At 46.1% G+C, this 18,983-nt stretch overlaps 1 protein-coding gene across 1 annotated transcript in view; it reads left to right on the top strand.

Moving 5' to 3' along the window:
• The window catches only part of LOC147659516 (transmembrane protease serine 9-like), a 680,763-nt gene that overhangs the window by 50,223 nt on the left and 611,557 nt on the right, over positions 1-18,983 (top strand). The window contains exon 3 of the mRNA XM_086951678.1: positions 3,046-3,359. Coding sequence (XP_086807804.1) covers positions 3,046-3,359 — 314 coding nt within the window. The remainder of the gene's footprint in view (positions 1-3,045; positions 3,360-18,983) is intronic.

Consider the following 18,983-nt stretch of genomic DNA (forward strand, 5'->3'; position numbering starts at 1 on the left):
TTCACTTTTTGTTAATTTTGGGCCTGTGAATCGGGGTTTGCTTCCTTCTACTCCTTCCTTGAGTCGTTGGGTTCGGTCTCTGATTTCTTTGTCGTACAAGGCAGCGGGGCACCTTTCTCCTTTGGGGGTTCAGGGTCGGTCCTCTCGGTCCATGGCGGCATCATGTGCGGAAGTTCAAGTGGCTTCCATTTCGGAGATTTGTCGGGCTGCCACCTGGGCTTCGCCGTTGACCTTTGCCTCTCATTACCGGATTGGCCAGGAGGTTGACCGTGCTGATGTTTTTGGGTACAGGGTTCTTTCCACTATGAATCCTGAATAGTGGTTTTGGTCTCTGTGGTAAAACAGGAGGTTTGAGGGGGTTGGGGGCTACTTATAGCCCCCGTGTGATAAAATCACGTGGCATGGGTGTCTGGTGAGGCAGGGTTGCCTCGACTAAGAAGTAATGGAAGCGAGGGAGTAGGACTCAGAGTAATGCAATTACCGGTAAGTAATTGAGATATTACAGCCCTTCGGAAGATGCACACATTTTGAAAGGCTGTACTTTTCTTTAACAATATTTTGCCTATTTATAGGGGAGTTCACCCAACACCTACCAAAGGTAATATATATTACAGACCAGTATTAACTATACTTCCTTACTGTAGTCTCATTGTTAATGAAAGTATTAGAATCGTCAAGCTGTAGGTTCTGGGTCACCTTTTGTTCCTAACTGCAGAAAACCACTGACATTGGCCACATTTGAAACCATGCCTTGTTTATCATTCCCACTATTGGGCGAGTGCAGCGGAGCTTGGAGAAGATGTGATGTTGGGCTGTTGACCATTGTAGCCCATGCCAGTGGCACTTAGGCCTTCTCTGCCATAGAAAACGTGTTTGAGAGACAAGGGGGCATATTACCAATGAGTAGCAATATTTATCGCTAACTAGGCTTTGCAACGATTTTTTTATTGCTAAGCATCGTCAGAAATTATCGCTGAGATAACTTGCTATTAGCAACGTTTATCTCAGAAGTGATAAAAATCCTCACGCTAACTGCCAAATGAGAGATTATCGCTGGAAAACCAACAATAATCTCCCAAAGTTTGGCATCAGCTTGATGATAGGGGCTCACAAACTTAGCCATGATATCCACCTTCCATAGGATATCATGGCTATCAGGAAAATACCAGGTGTAAAAAAAGCAGCGCTAACCGCGGTTAGCGCTGCTTTTTTATCACTAACAGGGTTAGCGATATCCTTGATAATAGGAGAAATGTCGCTTAACAACATTTCTCCTATTATTTTTCTCTTGAACGCCCCCTTTGCATCTCATTAGAGATGCAAGGGGAAGCGTAGAGAAAAAGGGTGCTAACATGCAAATTTGCGTGTAAGCACCCTGTTGCTGATAGGCAGATGATTTTATCTCCGCTTTCTTGGCTTTTAAAGCCAAAAAAGCAGAGATAAATCCCTTGATAATATGCCCCATGAATCTCAATGTATCAGAGATTATTGGTATTGCAATCCAGCACGAATATTAGTTGGCCAAGGGTCCTGCAGTTCTCACTGTTAGTTTCAACCAACTGCTTTCTTCGATCTCGGCCTGTGATAGCACAAATGTTCACTTTGAATGATGGGAAGGGATGTATTCTATACTGGTCTCATCTGCATGACGTCCTGCAGTAAGTGACGGTTTTGTTGGGGCTTTCTCTTGTGGTAAAGGAGTACATTGATGTGAGTGAGGAAGGGCATGTTTTTGAATCCTTCTCCACCTCCTCAATTCCAAACATTTTCTGTTTGTTTTTGCTGACATTTGGTGCTGGGTACAGTGAGATTTTCGGTGTGTGCCCTGACCCGTAAATATGATGTAAAATTGGGTAATCCCAATCACTTATTTAACTTTTCAATAAGGCCCCAGTAATGGGGCACAGGAATTGCACCAGTGACATAAACCTAAGTGTCACATGTTGACTGTTTGCTACATTTGCCCCATCAAGATGAGTTACTACAAAATAATGCTTTCTGACTTGCACTTGTAGCCTGAAAGGCTTAACGATAGAACACTGCTGTAATATATGTCCTAGAAAACAATTTTAGCATGTAGAACCGTCTTTTATACATGAGCTAATTTACCCCTTAATTTGCCCTACAAATCACAAGGCCAGGTGTTTAAAATATAAAAGTTGGACACGCTGGATATTAAAAAAGTATTCCTTTACCGTGACTAGCTTCAAAGTCTTTGTAGGGCTGCTGTATCTTTTTTCTGTGAAGAATGTGAACAAGGCATGTTTATGATTAAAAGAAATGTTACTTGATCAATTCATGTTACGAAAATTCTACTAAGTTAAACGTTTGACTATTTATCAAAACGTTTGTTCAAGGTGAAGTAAGCATTTTTCTAAAACCGTATTGTAAATGTAACTTTGCAACAACATGATTTTGCTGTTGAGATAATTTCAAGCTGTAAACCATTTCCGGTGGGTTTTCTTCTCTTTATTGGCAGTAATTAGCTCCCTGATGTGGTGTGTCATTGTGTTTGAAAACAATAGAGTAAGCTATACTGACATGAAGGCTGGGAGGTGTAATTACTGGCTGCTGTTCATGTGGTACAGCATTTGGGAGAGGCCTGGCTTTTTGACATGTTTATGCCAAGCAGAGACCTATTGTGAGAGATGCTATGGACCTCCTTATGAGGTTGGGGGTAATCAGCATGAAATTCGGCCCAGAGTTAGATAATTATCTGGTTCAGAAACCACATAAACCAATTTTTTCCACAACAATTTACACAGCTTTTTCCCAGATACCAGGAACCTTTCCTCTCTGAAATGTTGCCAGGTTTGCCTTGGTTAAAATCCAGTGAAGAACTCTGCAAGGAGAGTGTATTCCTCAAAGCTCACAATGCCGATTCAATCAGTAACTTCCATTACCAAATGAATAAGATTTCCTCCAACCTCATAATAAGATGTCTTTCATACGTTCCTGTCACCAGTCTCCCCTGACTGTAGTTCATGTAGAGCAGGAACCTCAGTATTGTCTCTCAATTTAAATACATCCTCTTTTTCTCCGCAGGCTTGAAGTTAGTGATCTCAGTGGCTGGAGAATAGCCGCTCTAGGATCCAAAGTGTATGCCGTATCGGACATAGACTACGTTTATTCTCTTTTCTTTGAAAGAAGCATAAAAAAAATCATTTTTCACGAGAACTTCACAGACTACTTCAACTCTATGGACATTCCAAGCAGCTATGATGTTGCACTCGTGAAAATGTCAGATGACATTCTCTTCACTAATAACATCCAGCCTGTCTGCCTGCCTTATGCTACACACCAATTCAGAACTGGGACCAGGTGTTGGACCACCGGCTATGGGAACCTTGGCGCAGGAGGTAAGTGCTCCAGGTTATCGTTCAAGGCTGTGGCCTTGCTGAGCCTGCAGCAAAGGATTTTGTAAACATTCTTACTAAAATGCGTTCTCTTTAAAACTCAGTATATTTCTTTGCAGTTACAAAGGACGGGCATTAGGTCCAGACATAATGAGTCCTACTTGGTGATTGTCCAAAGGAATGGGGGAAAGTACATCTTTCGGCTTATGGGAAAATGTTCTTTCAGTGCTAGAGCATGTGTGGACATAGGGACCACTCATGATGTCTCCTATTATGTTCCCTTTTTGGTCAGCAGATGATGTTTGTATCTTTGTTCCTACTTTTTGGCAATTTGGACTGTTGTGTTTTTACACAACTCAAACTCCTGTACTTTTGCCATTTTGTAGAGCTATACACAGCACATATTAACAGGAAACCCCGGATTATAGTCTTGGAGAAGCCGTATTTCCAGGTTGGACACCGCTGCATTCAATTATAACCGACCAGTGTTACCGTACACAGATTGTCCGGGTGTGAGAATACTGGACACGAGTACACCAACAGGAAAATCTGGCTGGTAACATCACATGAGGTTCAGGCTTCAGCCTATGACTCGCTCTGAACCCCTTCCATGACATAAGAAGATGTTTTAATGCTCCTCCCTGCCAATCCGCAGCCTCTGCTCTGACTCTCTCACCAGATCCATCCTCCCACCCTTCATGACCCCTCTCAAATGTACCCACTGCTTAGAGGGGCTGGTGATCTCAGTGTTAGTAGTTAGATCATCCTATCCAAGCAAATGCCCCATCATGGTATTAGCTGCACCACAAAGTGATCCATACAACAAGGGGTGAGAACTGAATGTTTTATTACAAACGTCAGAGTATTGTAACTCATTTTATTGGTCTCCCGAGGCTTGTCTAAATAGCCTTAAATAAATTATTTCTAACCAGTTCATTACTAATTTAAGAATTCGAGCATGGCGGAGAGGTAGTTTGGTCAAAACCGTAGACCATTTGATTTTTCAGAAGCAGTATTCATGTGGAAATGCAAATCTGGTACAGGAGACGAAAAGGGGTACTGCCTGTTCATATTGGCATAGGCTTTTGTAGTGTCACCTTAAGGCAGAGGTCCTCAAACTTTTGGATGCCGAGACCCCCCTGTCAACATTTTCAAGCGTAAGGACCCCCTCCTGACAAAAAATTCGAAACCTCTAGGTTATGAGGAAGGTGAGGACCAAATTATGCGACAGGCTTGACTAAATTGTGTGAGTAGAAAATGTAAATAATGTTCTGTGATGCTGCGTATTTTTGGGCAGCATTGCTTTATTATTTAGAATTTTCTTAAACACAGTAATACGGATGAAAGATTTCACTCCATCAGTATCAGTTTATAACCAAAATACAGCAATTAACATCAGAAAGGTGTCTAGTCAACCTCTGTGAAGGGCCTCCCAATCTGCAGGAATACGCACTGCCACATTAGAAGCTCACCTGGCCATGGCCGGGAGCAGCAAGGGTGCATTCAAACCGTGGCGGTCTTCTGCAGAGTTAAGCAGTTTACCCATGCCCCTTTCTTCTCACCCCCTTCCTTCCATCCCTCTCTTATCTCCTCTCCCAACCCCGGATCCCTCTCTCGCATTGCAGGCAGATGGTTATTAGCCCCAGTACACCTTTTGGTAACAGTAGCGCACTACAAATGTAAATAATAGGCAGAAGCAGGGGATCCACTAGACCCGAACCTCGGGGGGGAGGGGGGAGGGGGGGGGGGGGGTTAACACTCCCAGCCAGGGCTTGTCCAAGCACTGGTCGCACACGGTGCAACAGTCTTTCCACCTTCTCCATGAATTCCCTCACTACCACTCACCAACAATACACCTCATCTCTCTATAGCACCTGTCTGACAAACATTTCATTTTCTTATAGCGCTACTCATAGTTTACTCACACTCAGTTCTGTGATGTGCATGGTACATCTTCTTTGTACCAGGCACTTTAACCTTCTGCACTGTGTGGGTGACAAGAGTGCCCATGTGACTGCATGGTGAGCAATGCAACAGTGTGAGAGTAGGGTAAAAGGAGTGACTGCAGGGTGAGTGAGGTGACCATATGAATTTGGGTTCGGCTGTAAGTGCAGAGTGGGACGAATTAGTGCATGGTTAGTGATGGCCTTGTTTGAGTGAGCTACAGATTGAGCAGTAAGGTGGGTACGGATGAATGACATTACAACGCATGCTTTTACCACGCATGCTGTTACAAGGCAGTTTTTACAACGCATGCTGTTACAACGCATAGCGCTTTGGGGTGCTGGATAGTGAATAGTTTAATTTACTATTCCAACTCCAGTCCCCGTGAATAGTAGGGAAGGTGTTGGATAGTAAATTAAAATTATTCCCTATCCTAGAGCGCCCCCCCAGTGCAATGCGTTGTAATGGTTTTCGTTGTAAAACCTGCGTTGTAAAAGCACTGCGTTGTAAAAGTTTCGTTGTAAAGGATGTTTCCCGGTGGGGACAGGTGAGTGAAGTGTCACATGAGTGCAGGGTGAGAAGTGTGCTCGTGTGACTGCAGGGTGGGCGACAGAGTGAACAATGCAAGCAAAGTTTTAGTTCAGAGTGATCATTGTGAGAGCAGGGTGAGCTGGTGAATGTTGTAAGTGCATGGTGATCAGTGTGAGTGCATTGTTATCACTGTGAGTACATTATGATCACTGTGAGTGCAGGGTGAGTGGGTGAATGTTGTGAGTGCATGGTGATCAGTGTGAGTGCATTGTGATCAGTGTGAGTGCATTGTGATCAGTGTGAGTGCATTATGATCACTGTGAGAGCAGGGTAAGCGGGTGAATGTTGTGAGTGCATGGTGATCAGTGCAAGTGCATTGTGATCATTGTGAGTACATTATGATCACTGTGAGTGCAGGGTGAGTGGGTGAATGTTGTTAGTGCATGGTGATCAGTGAGAGGGCATTGTGATCAGTGTGAGTGCATTGTGATCGCTATGAGTGCATGGTGATCGCTATGAGTGCATGGTGATCAGTGTGAGTGCATTGCGATCGCTGGGAGTGCATGGTGATCGCTATGAGTGCATGGTGATCGCTATGAGTGCATGTGATCAGTGTGAGTGCATTGCGATCGCTGGGAGTGCAGGGGGAACGTGAAAGTGAAGGCGAGAATGAGAAGTGAGTAGTCTGAAAGCAGGGTGCATTCCCAGAAACTTGAAGCATAGGGTTCCAGATATAAGTTAAACTATTGCTACAATGGCATTAATCAGGATCGAGGGTGGAGGAAATAAATAATGTGCTGATCCTGCAACAAATTTCCAGTCTAATGATTAGGGTTACCAGCTCATTATTCTGATGGCCCAGAAATAAGCAGTCACCTACAGCTGTATTTTTTGCACTTATCTGTGAATATTTAGAACAGCAAATATAAATAGAAAGCACTTTTAATTGTGTTCTAGGGATGCCTTAATGATCCATGACTAATAATTAAAGAGAATAAAGACAGAAAAGTCACATAACTAATTAATACTACTTTTTTATTTATAACTCAATTTAGTGTCAAGAGCAGGTCTCTGCAGGATCTTTAAACAACACATAGCAGGCATGTTTCTTTTGGCACCCCAACTTTATATTTATTTTCTTTAAATGCATTTTCACACTACAGCAGTAAGTGTAAAAATACAAATGTAAGGAATAGGCAGAGTGGGGGCCCAGGGGGTACTGGAACCATAAAAAGAACTAGGCTTTGGTAATCAGTTAGCACAGGCAGGTAAATATGCTAATGGTCTTTAAAGACCTGTGAAAAACTCGGGCGGAGATAAGACTCCAGACACTGCCCAGCCGAGGCCCCAGGAGCGCGAGCTGCACTGCAGCAGCCCGGGCTGAGACACAGGATGGGGGAGGAGGGGGGCTGAAGCCCTGGAGGCCAGGGCAGAAGTGACACTGTGAAGGCGCGACCCCCTTTGCATTGCTTCACGGCCCCCCTGGGGGTCGCGCCCCACAGTTTGAATACCCCTGCCTTAAGGTAAAGTTCACCTTATCCATACTAATATAATGAAGAGAGAGCCCAAACCTTTGAGGCAGGTAATCTCAGGAACCACAGCACCAATCACAACACCCAATACAGCGTTGGAAAGGGCAGTTGCAGCAGACGGACATAGGCTATGCAGATGCCCACCATATACATTTAAAAGGTAAAAGAACCATGCCAGCAAAGTAGTCCCTTGTGGGCGTGTCTGCGTTATGCTGTGGGCGTGTGCTGAGGCCGTGACAAACGCTGGGGGCGTGTGGTACGTTCCGCCCTTCATGCCATGTCTCATATCGTGTGCTAATCCCACCCTGCTACCTTTAAATACCCATGCACCCCATAATCATAACCCACCCTTACTCCTTAAAATACCCCAACACCCTTAAACACTAACCCATCTTAACCCTATAAATATACTCTGTACCTCAAGACCCAAACCTATCCCTAAACCCTAAAAATACCCCTGTACCCCAAAACCCAAACTTAGCCCTGAACCCTATAAATACCCCTGTACCTCAAAACCCAAACCTACCCCTGAACCCTAAAAATACCCCTGTACCCCAAAACCCAAACCTAGCCCTGAACCCTAAAAATACCACTGTACCCAAAAAACCCAAACCGAGCCCTGAACAGGAAAAATACCACTGTACCCCAAAACCCAAACCTACCCCTGGACCCTAAAATACCCCTGTACCCCAAAACCCAAGCCTAGCCCTGAACCCTTAAAATACCCCTGTACCCCAAAACCCAACCCTACCCCTGAACCCTAAAAATACCCCGTACCCCAAAACCCAAACCTAGCCCTGAACCCTAAAAATAACCCTGTACCCCAAAACCCAAACCTACCCCTGAACCCTAAAATACCCCTGTACTCCAAAACCCAAACCTAGCCCTGAACCCTTAAAACACCCCTGTACTTCAAAACCCAAACCTACCCCTGAACCCTAAAAATACCCCTATACCCCAAAACCCAAACCTAGCCCTGAACCCTAAAAATACCCCTGTACCCCAAAAACCATACCTATCCCTAAACCCTAAAACTATCCTGTCCCCCTTAACCCAAAACTATATCTGAACCCTTAAAATACCCAAACACCCCAAAACATATACTTCAGTACCCCAAAACATATACCCCATACCCATACATACCTTATCCAAACATAAACAAAAAACATGCTTTTACCATTCATGCATTTACAACGAATTTCGTTGTAAATGTATGCGTGGTAATAGCTTATAAAATGTAATGCCATGCGTTATAATGGCATTGCGGAGTCATGGTACTTTCGTAATGAAAGTATTCGGAGTGATGGTATGCGGAAAGAAAGTTGCAGAATAATGGGTGTTTACCCGCCCCCGGTAAGTACATTGGTGGCACGGCGGCCCACATCTCCAGCAACATACTCATATTTTTTCACCACCCATTTGAAAAATGCACAGGTCCCTCTCATTTATGGCCAGCACCGACATACACTTTTAGACACACCTCCCGCTACAAGTTCTAGAATTGCGAACTTTAGAGCTGGGGAGCTACGTTCGAATCTCTGCATCAGCTCAACATCCTGTGAATCCAGGCAAATCGCTTTGTCTCCCCGTGCCTACCACAAATGAATGTGTTCTTCTGTAATGTAAATTGTGCTCATGCCATTTTGTCGAGTTTGCGCTATATAATATTGCAAGGAAAAATAATGTAGGGAAACTCGAGTTCACACACTACTGAACGCGCACTCTTAAGTGCATCAGCAGTGCACTGTGAATCGAAGCGTTTCACAGGCCTGTCACAGATAAGAAATGCTATCAAAACGAAATCATACAAAACAATATGCTACTGGCCTGCAGCAATTCATACCCGGACAACGTCGGGACGGGCTGCTAGTGATAGATATAAAGTGCGGTGATTGTGATTTATATGATTGTTTGGGTTGAGATTTGAGAATGTAGGGAGGCACGGTGAAAATGGTCTGCATCTGAGGAGAAAAGCATTGGGCACCTGGAGCTGCATATGTAAACCATACCCGGCATACATGCAATTTACAAGTGATTCCTACAAATTAGTAAGGAGTTGGCTCAGTCCCAGCAAAGACAGTCCTGGGCATCATTACCAGCGGAATTACAGTCGCTCTGGTAGAGGCCAAGGAAAACTACAAGTTGGAACCAAACTTCTGGACTGGTTCACTCTTGTGACAGATCTGTGGAAATAGTGACCAACATTTATATAATGAGGAGAAAAAATATTAATCTGTCCCTGAAAGTATACTTACATGCTGAGCAAAGGTCAATCAAGCTGTGTAGAATGTAATAATATGGCACATGTCATGGTCAGTGAGGAATACATGCTGTCTTTTTGTTCTGATATCACAGAAAGACGGCTGCATGTGTCGGGAACAGCGTTTACAATGCTGTTGTTGCAAAGCAGTGCGTTTACAATACAGTTGTTACAATTACTTGCGACGTAATGGTATTGCGTAGTAACAACGCAGTCATTGTAACGACTGCGATGTAATAGTACGCAATGTAATAACATGCTATATTTGCATGTGTCTCTAGGCTCAGGAGACAATTTCTCTCCAGAGCCTGTGAAACCATTTTGAAGAGTTCTGAGCAAACAGGGGTTACTGAGTTCAGATTGTCAGAATGTAACAAGCTAACAAGCACAGCCTTACCTACTGGTGTTGTGTGGCTGTACTCCACTGTTGAGCCCAAATGAGCACCAAGTACACCCCTTTAGCACTTAACCTGCACAGCAGAAAAGCCGAGCTGCCCAAGGCTTACTCAGGGAAATGCTGTGAGTTTAATCATTCAAAACTCAATAGAACATCCTGTACCAATCAATAAATCAATGTGCAGCCTCATGCTTTGACTTATGAAAGAAAAGGTAGTATATGTCATTCACACAACAGAGAACTGTACGTAATCACCAGAGGGCACTTCAATTAGTGCACCAATCGCCTGTGAACTGATTGCTGTTGTTCAGGAGACAGCTACTCTGCCTCTTTAGTATAGTATCCTGTGCAGGGGTCGCCAACCTTTTCTGTAGTAAGAGCTACTTATGGTCAACGAAAATAATCCTGAGCTACTATTTGTATTAGTGGTGTAATAGTGATATCAGACAAGACTACACTAGCAGCCACGCCATTGGAAATTACCAGCCATGATCACCTCAGTGCATCAGGCAGGATAGCCAGAAGAAATGTAAAAAAGGCTTTGTCAGTTGGGAATGCCTTTACATAGCTAATACATATTAGCTATAGATTGCAAGCCCTTGGCAACAAGGTAATACTGTTAAAAAAAGGTGAACATTTTTTGAGAATTCAACCATTTTCTCCAAACATCGGCTTATGAATTCTAAAAATAGATACTGTTGTTTTTTTTTAGAGTTTTATATAGCGTGAACTAGACCCAACCATATGGGGTATCAGAGCGCTTTACATGAGCACCGGTTTCATTACATAAGGACACCTTCATTTTTGTTAGGCAGGGGGAGATTTTGTAATTTGCCCAGAATCACAGGATGTTGAGCGTCGCTGCAGAGACTTGAACCTGGTTCCCCAGCTTGGAGGTGACCACTCTAGCCATAAGGCTACATCCTCTCCCTTGATTAATACTCTAATTTTGGTTTTACAAACAAACTTTTCAATTTTGCTATACTTAAATTATTTCAGCCATGCAAAAACTTCTAAGTTACTGGGCTGGGCTAGACACATCAGAGCTAGTGACAGGTAGCAGGAGAGATACCAGTAGCTCGCAAGCTACTCACTGGGGAAGTCTGATCTGGTGGTATCTCATTGCAGAGCAGACCGTAGCCCTTCTAGAAGCTTTTCGACAAAGTATTTGGGGGAGGGACTCCTGTGAGCCTGATTGATCCCTTCCCAAGAGTAGTGAATTCTTAGACTCCAAACCAATATCCCCCTCTCACCCTCAGTGTGCAATGCCAAGCTTAAATGATACTTTTTTGTCCTAGGCTGTCAGTGTGATCTAGACTACACATACAGTTTCTGTCGGAGATAAGGGGCAACGCTGCTTCGGTGGTATGCATCAATGCACAGCCACTCAAATTCAAATATTCAAATAATCTTTATTCAATCTTCCAAAAGCAGATCATAAAAGAGAAACAGATAAAAACATACAATGAAAACACAAAGAAATGTGAATTTTTTTTTTTAAATATCCACAATGAAATACATTAAAAGACTCCACTTAAAGGGGATAACAGTACAAGGATCTAGTTTCAGCAGCTTAAAAAATAACTAGCAGCATATAATACAAATAATTCACTACCAATATATTTAATTTGAATACATAAATCAAAAACTCATCATCATAGTGAAAAACCAGTGTCACAAAGTGCAGTTATATACGTAAACACTATATTTAAAACAGCATACTATTCTTTTGAGTAAAAATGCGCTTTAGAAAACAAGCAAATAGATAGCACATGTTGTAGTAATTGAGTTGCTGTAAAAAGAGTAGTGCAGCTTTACACTTAGAGAATTTATACCTACGCAACAACAGTAATAAAAACTCCTTGTAAACGGCAAGTAATAATAAAAGAAAAAATGTAATAAGGATTGGCTTGATTGCTCATCACATGGGCAAATATAAATAGCTGCAGTAGAGTATTGTCCTAATGAGAAACATTTCAGCCATTGTATGGAACCTAACCTAAATCTAGCCAATAATTCATACATGTTTGCCAGAGAGAGTAAATAGGGAGCAATCACAGGTGACGTCTGGATTATGCAGTAATCTCTAACCAAGGGTTTAGCCACTCTCACTCGCTCCCCAGCAGCCTGCCTATTCTTAATGAAGCTATCTTTATCTCTTTTTCATAATGGTCTCAGGATGCTCAAACAGATGTACACAGCCCAGAGCTAAAAAAGGAATCTTTAATATATTTCCACAATGGAATAGTCAGGCCAAGGCTGCAAGACAGGCAGTCATTAATGACTGCCCAGCTAAGCGTAGCTTCCTTATTTGCCCAAATTGAGCACCAGAGGACCAAATGAGCAACATTAATAATGTCTTGCACATACTCCATGCCTAACTTCTGATGCAAAGAAAAATGTGGAAACTCTTAGTAGCCGATAGCAGAATCTATTCTCCTCCGACTGGATTACCCCAACATCTCTACAGCCTTTTCAAGATACCCATACCATATGTTAAAATTGGCAGGCATTTCCTGTTTGGATCTCTAGAATCGGGGCAATTTTTTTTTTGCCAATGGATGTGTCGAGCGAAAAAGTAGTGCTCACTGCTCAAATATAGCTGGTTATCCTGCTTTTGATGCAGGGTGACCAGGAGTACGTGTCATGGAACTCCAGGCCAAGATAAGAAAAGGAGCTCACTCTATCCAGTTTTTTGCCACCTATGCTGAGGGTGCAAGTTTTTGTATTTCTAGGGCCTCATACCAATGTGTATGTTTTAGTCAAATTTGTCGGCAATTCCAGATCTCTCATAAATGACACAAAGCTAGGAATTAAATTATTTCAACCATAGGCCGTTCTGGCAAGAAGGACTGCATTGTCCGCATATAATAGAGCAGGCACGGCTTTCTGTTTGACATAATGAACATCTGCCGCAACAGATACTAGTGTTCTATCCAGAACATTATTATAGAGGACGAAGAAGATGGAGGTAAGAACGCAATCTTGGTGCACCCCTCAATTAACTTTGAATGGTTGAGTACATCACCAGTGTATTCAAATCTTGCAGATGCTGTAAGGTCATAATGTAAGAGTGTAGGAAGGTGGACACCTGACTATGGTTACCCCAGATTTTTTTGCCTTGTGTTTAGATGGTTTTCGACTTAGTTGGCCTGGTTCCCTGCTAATCAGGGCCCCAGGCTATCTGCTCTCTCCTTAAAATGGACTCCATGCACCCTAGATGCATAACCAAATTGGTACTGAACACCTTGTCAGCCCCTATATAGTGCACTATAGGTGCCAAGGGCAAAGGTGCATCCAAGGCCTACCAGGGGCTGCAGCATAGCTTTTGCCACCCCTGGCTGGTTCTTAAATTGACACAACTGGCTGATCACTCAGCTGGGGCAAGTTGGTGTAATCAATTGTGGATTTTAGCACAATCAGCTCCCTGGGCACTCCCTACCTGACAGCCCACGCTCGTGCTCTCCTCGATATCCCTCAAGCAGCCGACTAGGTGCTGCTCCTGCAAACTCCGTCCGCCATCTTGGGTGAGTCAGAGGGCGAGCAGACTACTTGCTCGGCCCTCCCACCCTGACCACCACTATAAAAGCGCTGTGCGCCCTGCGACCCCATTCCAGAGTAACTGACCGAGAGTAAGGTCCTTGAGGCGGAAGCCGGGGACGCTTTGTATTTTGAAACTGTATTTTCGTGTGTGAGGCTTATTTTAAAAAATTGAAAAATGTTTGGATTTTAGCACAATCAGCTCCCTGGGCACTCCCTACCTGAAAGCCCATGCTCGCGCTTTCCTCGATATCCCTCAAGCAGCCGACTAGGCGCTGCTCCTGCAAACTCCGTCCGCCATCTTGGGTGAGTCAGAGGGCGAGCAGACTGCTTGCTCGGCCCTCCCACCCTGACCACCTCTATAAAAGCGCTGTGCGCCCTGCGGCCCCATTCCAGAGTAACTGACCGAGAATAAGGTCCTTGAGGCGGAGCCGGGGACGCTTTGTATTTTAAAACTGTATTTTCGTGTGTGACGCTTATTTTAAAAAATTGAAAAAATTGTGGATTTTAGCACAATCAGCTCCTTGGGCACTCCCTACCTGACAGCCCATGCTCGCGCTCTCCTCGATATCCCTCAAGCAGCCGACTAGGCGGTGCTCCTGCAAACTCCGTCCGCCATCTTGGGTGAGTCAGAGGGCGAGCAGACTACTTGCTCGGCCCTCCCACCCTGACCACCACTATAAAATGTCTCCCCTTCCCCGGAAGCGCAGCGGACGAGCGCAGCGGGCGTGCCGAAGGTGCGCCTAAGGTAAGCCCGTCTGCGCCCGTCCGCGCCAGGCCGGGCCCTAGGGCAAACCATGCCGGCCATCCTATCACATACTCGCCTCATTCTCTTAGAGAGTTGCAGCACCGTCACGCCCGCTGTCTCCTAATACCAACAGGTGCATACACACAGCCGGCCTAATGTGCCCTGCTCCTCATTCTCTGTGCAGACACAAACCTTCAGTTAAACCGATCAGGAACGATACTCCCATCAGGGTGACATATCTGAACACCCGCTCTCTAGTAAAACACTACGATGATATCTACATCCTGCTGTCTAATAACAATCCTGACATACTTCTGCTCACGGAAACTTGGCTAACGTCAGAGTCTCTTCCAGATATTTTGGTGGCCCTCCCCCCTGATTACTATATTCTCCACGCCGACTGCCCCGGTGACCGGGCCGGGGGCGGGGTGGCAGCCATCATATCTAAGCACCTAAACTCTATCTCTTCCTACTCTCTCCCCCTCCCTGAGGTGGACAACTTGCTCATCAACTTAAAAACTGGCGCTGGTGCTCTTACGCTCTTCCTCTTATACCGGCCCCCACACCCTATGCCATCCTTATCTACCATGAGTGAACAGTTGTCCAACTTATTAACGCAGCACTCCAGCTTCGCCCTTTTCGGCGACCTAAACTACTGGTTCAATGACACCAACGCTGGCCCCATGCTATTGAGTTCTTCGAAACTCTCAATAGCTTGAATCTGACCCAACAGGTCACCCTACCCACTCACATCAAGGTCCATATCCTTTACCAGATCTGGACCCATAATCTGGCTCTGTCCCAGCCAGCTATATCCCCTTGCGTTTGGTCAGACCATTACCTAGATGACACCATTATCACTGTCGCCGGCAGGACTCCTGCCCCTTTGATGGCTGGTGGCTCCTCACGAAAATGGAGCAGATATGACTCCCAAGGCTTTCTCACGACCCTGGCCGATACTCGCCCAGTCACCAACCCCATAGACAACATCGACGTAGTAGAAAGTGATATCGGCTCCTGGCTGAAGACGGCCAGCGACCAGTTCGCCCCCCTAACTAAATTTCCCCGCACTAGGCATCACAACTCCCATAGGTGGTTCTCTGATGACCTCAAGCAACATAAACTGAAAGTGCGCCAGCTGGAACGGATCTGGAGACGCGATTATTCCACCTCAGCCAGATTGTCCTACACGGCTGCACGGAGAGAATACAAAACTGCCATCACCCTAGCCAAATCGGAACACTTCTCCAATAGGCTCTCGTCTGCGGTCAACAAATCAAAGGAGGTCTTCAAAGTCATGAACGAATTTACCACAGACGACAGAACCCTCCCAGCCCAGACCCCCACCCAAGAGACATGTGATGCGCTCAACCTTTTTTTTGTGGAAAAGATCATAAAAATCAAGAACTCTATCCCCCCTCCACCCCAGTCACTCCCCTCGGACACCTCCCCCAATAACCCCCTGACCCTTACTACATTCCCTGCCCTGAACCCCACTTCATTAGCGGAACTCGCTACCCGGGTCAAATCAGGCTCCCCAAATGACCGCTGTCCGCCATCGGTCTTGCGGAATGTCTGCCTCAATTTACCTGACTGTATTTTACCCCTGCTGAATGGCTCACTCAGCAGCTGTACCGTTCCTAGATCTTTCAAGGAGGCCATCCTAGTGCCCCTCCTCAAGAAACCTGGCGCGGACCCCGCGGAACCATCCAATTATCGTCCCATCTCCCTCCTCCCTTACTTCTCCAAATTAATGGAGGCCCATGTCACTCGATGCCTTTCAAATTTTATCAAAACCTCTTGCCACCTTGAGCCCAACCAAGCCGGCTTCAGACCTGCCCACTCTACTGAGGCTGTCATTCTGGCAGTCCTGGACACACTGAGGAGTAACGCGGATGCGGGGATCCCCTAAGCCCTCGTACTCCTGGACTTGTCTGCCGCGTTCGACACGGTGGACCATAACATCCTTCTCCACTGTGTCGGACAGGCAGGCATCCAGGGCACCGCTCTTAAGTGGGTCGAGTCCTTCTTGACTGGAAGAACACAGGCCGTTCGCCTGGGACCCTATACTCCAGCAAAAACTCCCACGACTTGTGGAGTCCCCCAAGGCTCCTCCCTCTCGCCACTGCTGTTCAACCTGTACCTCCGGCCCTTGATTCACTCACTTCAGATCTGGGACATTATTGTATACAACTACGCCGATGACCTGCAGATTGTCTTCCCACTCAATTCACCTCATGCCATTACGACGTTTCACACCGTCATGATCCACATCCAACACTGGATGAACTTGAATCAATTGAAGCTAAATCCTGGGAAAACCGAGCTCCTCCTCCCTGGATCCAGCCCTGCACATTGGGGCCCACAATGCTGGTCCTCCGAGCTAGGTCCCCCCCCCCAGTTCCGGTCAAATCAGTAAAAAGTCTTGGTGTGATTATCGACACCGAACTATCCCTCAAAGCTCAAGTGGGTGCTGTCATCTCATCCTGTATGCACCAGCTCCGGAAGATTCGCAAAGTCAGTCACTTACTGCCACCCGCTGCACTTACCCAGGTTGTCATATCTCTGGTATTATCCCGTTTGGATTTCTCCAACTCCCTCTACTACGGTCTCCCACAATCACTGCTGCACCGCCTTCAGGTTGTTCAGAACCAGGCGGCCCGCCTCATCCATAAAACTCCCAAATGGCAATCGGCAAAACCTCTGCTTCACAGACTGCACTGGCTACCAATAGGTCAAAGGGCAGCCTTCAAGGTGGGCTGCCTCACATTCAAAGCCCTCCACTGCACCGGTCCTGCGTTTCTCAAATCTTTAATCATCCCACATCGACCAACGCGCAACCTCCGATCAGCTCATCTTCATTTGCTAGTCACCCCCAAACTAAAACCAAGAAAATCGGTGGTCTTCGCTTCTCCCACCTGGCTCCAGGTTTTTGGAATCTCCTCCCTCTTTCCATCAAATCCAGCCCTTCCCTTCTGAATTTCAGAAAATCGCTCAAAACTCACCTCTTCCCTCCCCTTGGTTAAACTCCGCCACTCATGCCTTACCCTCACTCACTCTGCCTCTAAGCGCCAGGAAACCTTTTGTGTCAGCACGCTATATAAGTTGCACTTAACATAACATAACAGATATAGTATACCTATATCTAAACCTATATCTGGACACATATAAACCTATAAGTCACTCCTATGGCAGGCCTTATCCATCCTGGAGGCAGAGTGCGTGGGTTAACGTGAGATGGTGCTCGAGCATGAGCTGAGCCTGTCTGCAGCTGTCGGGAACAACTCCCTAAGCTGTTCCGGGATAATGCCATACCATATACTCTTAAGTGCATTATAATCCATCATGGTTATGTGCTAACTTTGGTTTGGCTTTATCAAAACATGTTGTGTAAGGTGTCATACGATTTGGAATACTATCCCCTCGTCAGTCCTGTCAACGGCGATAGCATTCCACCCTTCTAGAGGGAGAAGACATGTTACTTTACTGAAATGCGGTTAATCCTAACCAGAGCCTCAGCATCACAAAATGGATGCTGCTGCCACCGACACAAGTCTGACCTCCTGCTGCTGACCGAAACTTGGCAGAGGAGGCCTGGACAAAGGGTTTCCTGTCGCGGGGAGGTGCTACACCACCCCAGACAGGAGATAGTGTATTGGGGCAGGGAGGGCTGAATGAAATCAGACATTGCCTGGAGCGCACAAGGCTTCCCCTTGCATAATCCGGTCAAACCAGTTCTGGGGCACACCAGCGCGATCCTGGACAAAGGGAAAGGGGTGTAACCACCCCCTTCCTGGGTCCCACCCATAGGAGGGACCTAGCAGGTAATCCAGCCCCCTAGATTGGTATAAGAATGGGAGCAGTGCCAACGCACTCAGATTATCCTGACTGAAATTTATGAAACGAAACTCTGGACCCTTCAACATCCTACTCGATGTAGAAGACTAAAGAATCTCCCTTGTGGTCAAGGAGTGACCACCCTGTGCAAAGAGGCACCATCCAGCACCTCGACGTTTGCTTTGTTGCAGTTCCCGCAGGACCTCGAGCAACAGAGTTCGACAAGACCCAGCGTGCCTGCCTTCTGACAGCCCGATCCACAGTCCCTGCAGAGCTGAGACCCGTGGAGGCGACCTGAAGCGGGGAGCCCACCATCTTGGAAAGACCACGAGGCGCTGACCGTGCAGCATCCAAGGCCCCCTCGAAGCTGTGCAATGGGGTTTGAGAAGCCCCAGCCCTGAGCCTCTCTTGCTCCGAAGCTCGCTCCTCCACACTCACCGAGTGCTGCGTGGGGCCCTTCTGCATCTTTTGGCTCAACGCATTGGTCCGGTCACTTGCCCGTTGGCTTGTGGCCCCTGTACCGACGAACTTTGAAAACTGACTCATGAGTCTGGTTGCTCCAGAGTTGCCCTCGCTCCCCTGAAAAGGAGCACCCGCTCTGACCCTCCTGGTCCGAGTATTAAGCCATCTTTGAATCCTGCGTGGGTTGCGCTTGCCAAGGGTTGTTTGCTCCAATCCGGAAGCCGACACCGGCGATAGCGAGAGCCTGCGTGGGACAGCTCGTGATCCACTCCTGGACATCCTCAGTGCCCCAGAGTCCACGTGGCAGCGGAGAGAAGCTTCATGACAGCGACCTGAAAGCGCCCGACATTGCCTGGTTCCTTCCTGGTTCCACCCT

Source organism: Lissotriton vulgaris, unplaced genomic scaffold (assembly GCF_964263255.1).
Source record: "Lissotriton vulgaris unplaced genomic scaffold, aLisVul1.2 SCAFFOLD_428, whole genome shotgun sequence".
Taxonomy (NCBI): domain Eukaryota; kingdom Metazoa; phylum Chordata; class Amphibia; order Caudata; family Salamandridae; genus Lissotriton; species Lissotriton vulgaris.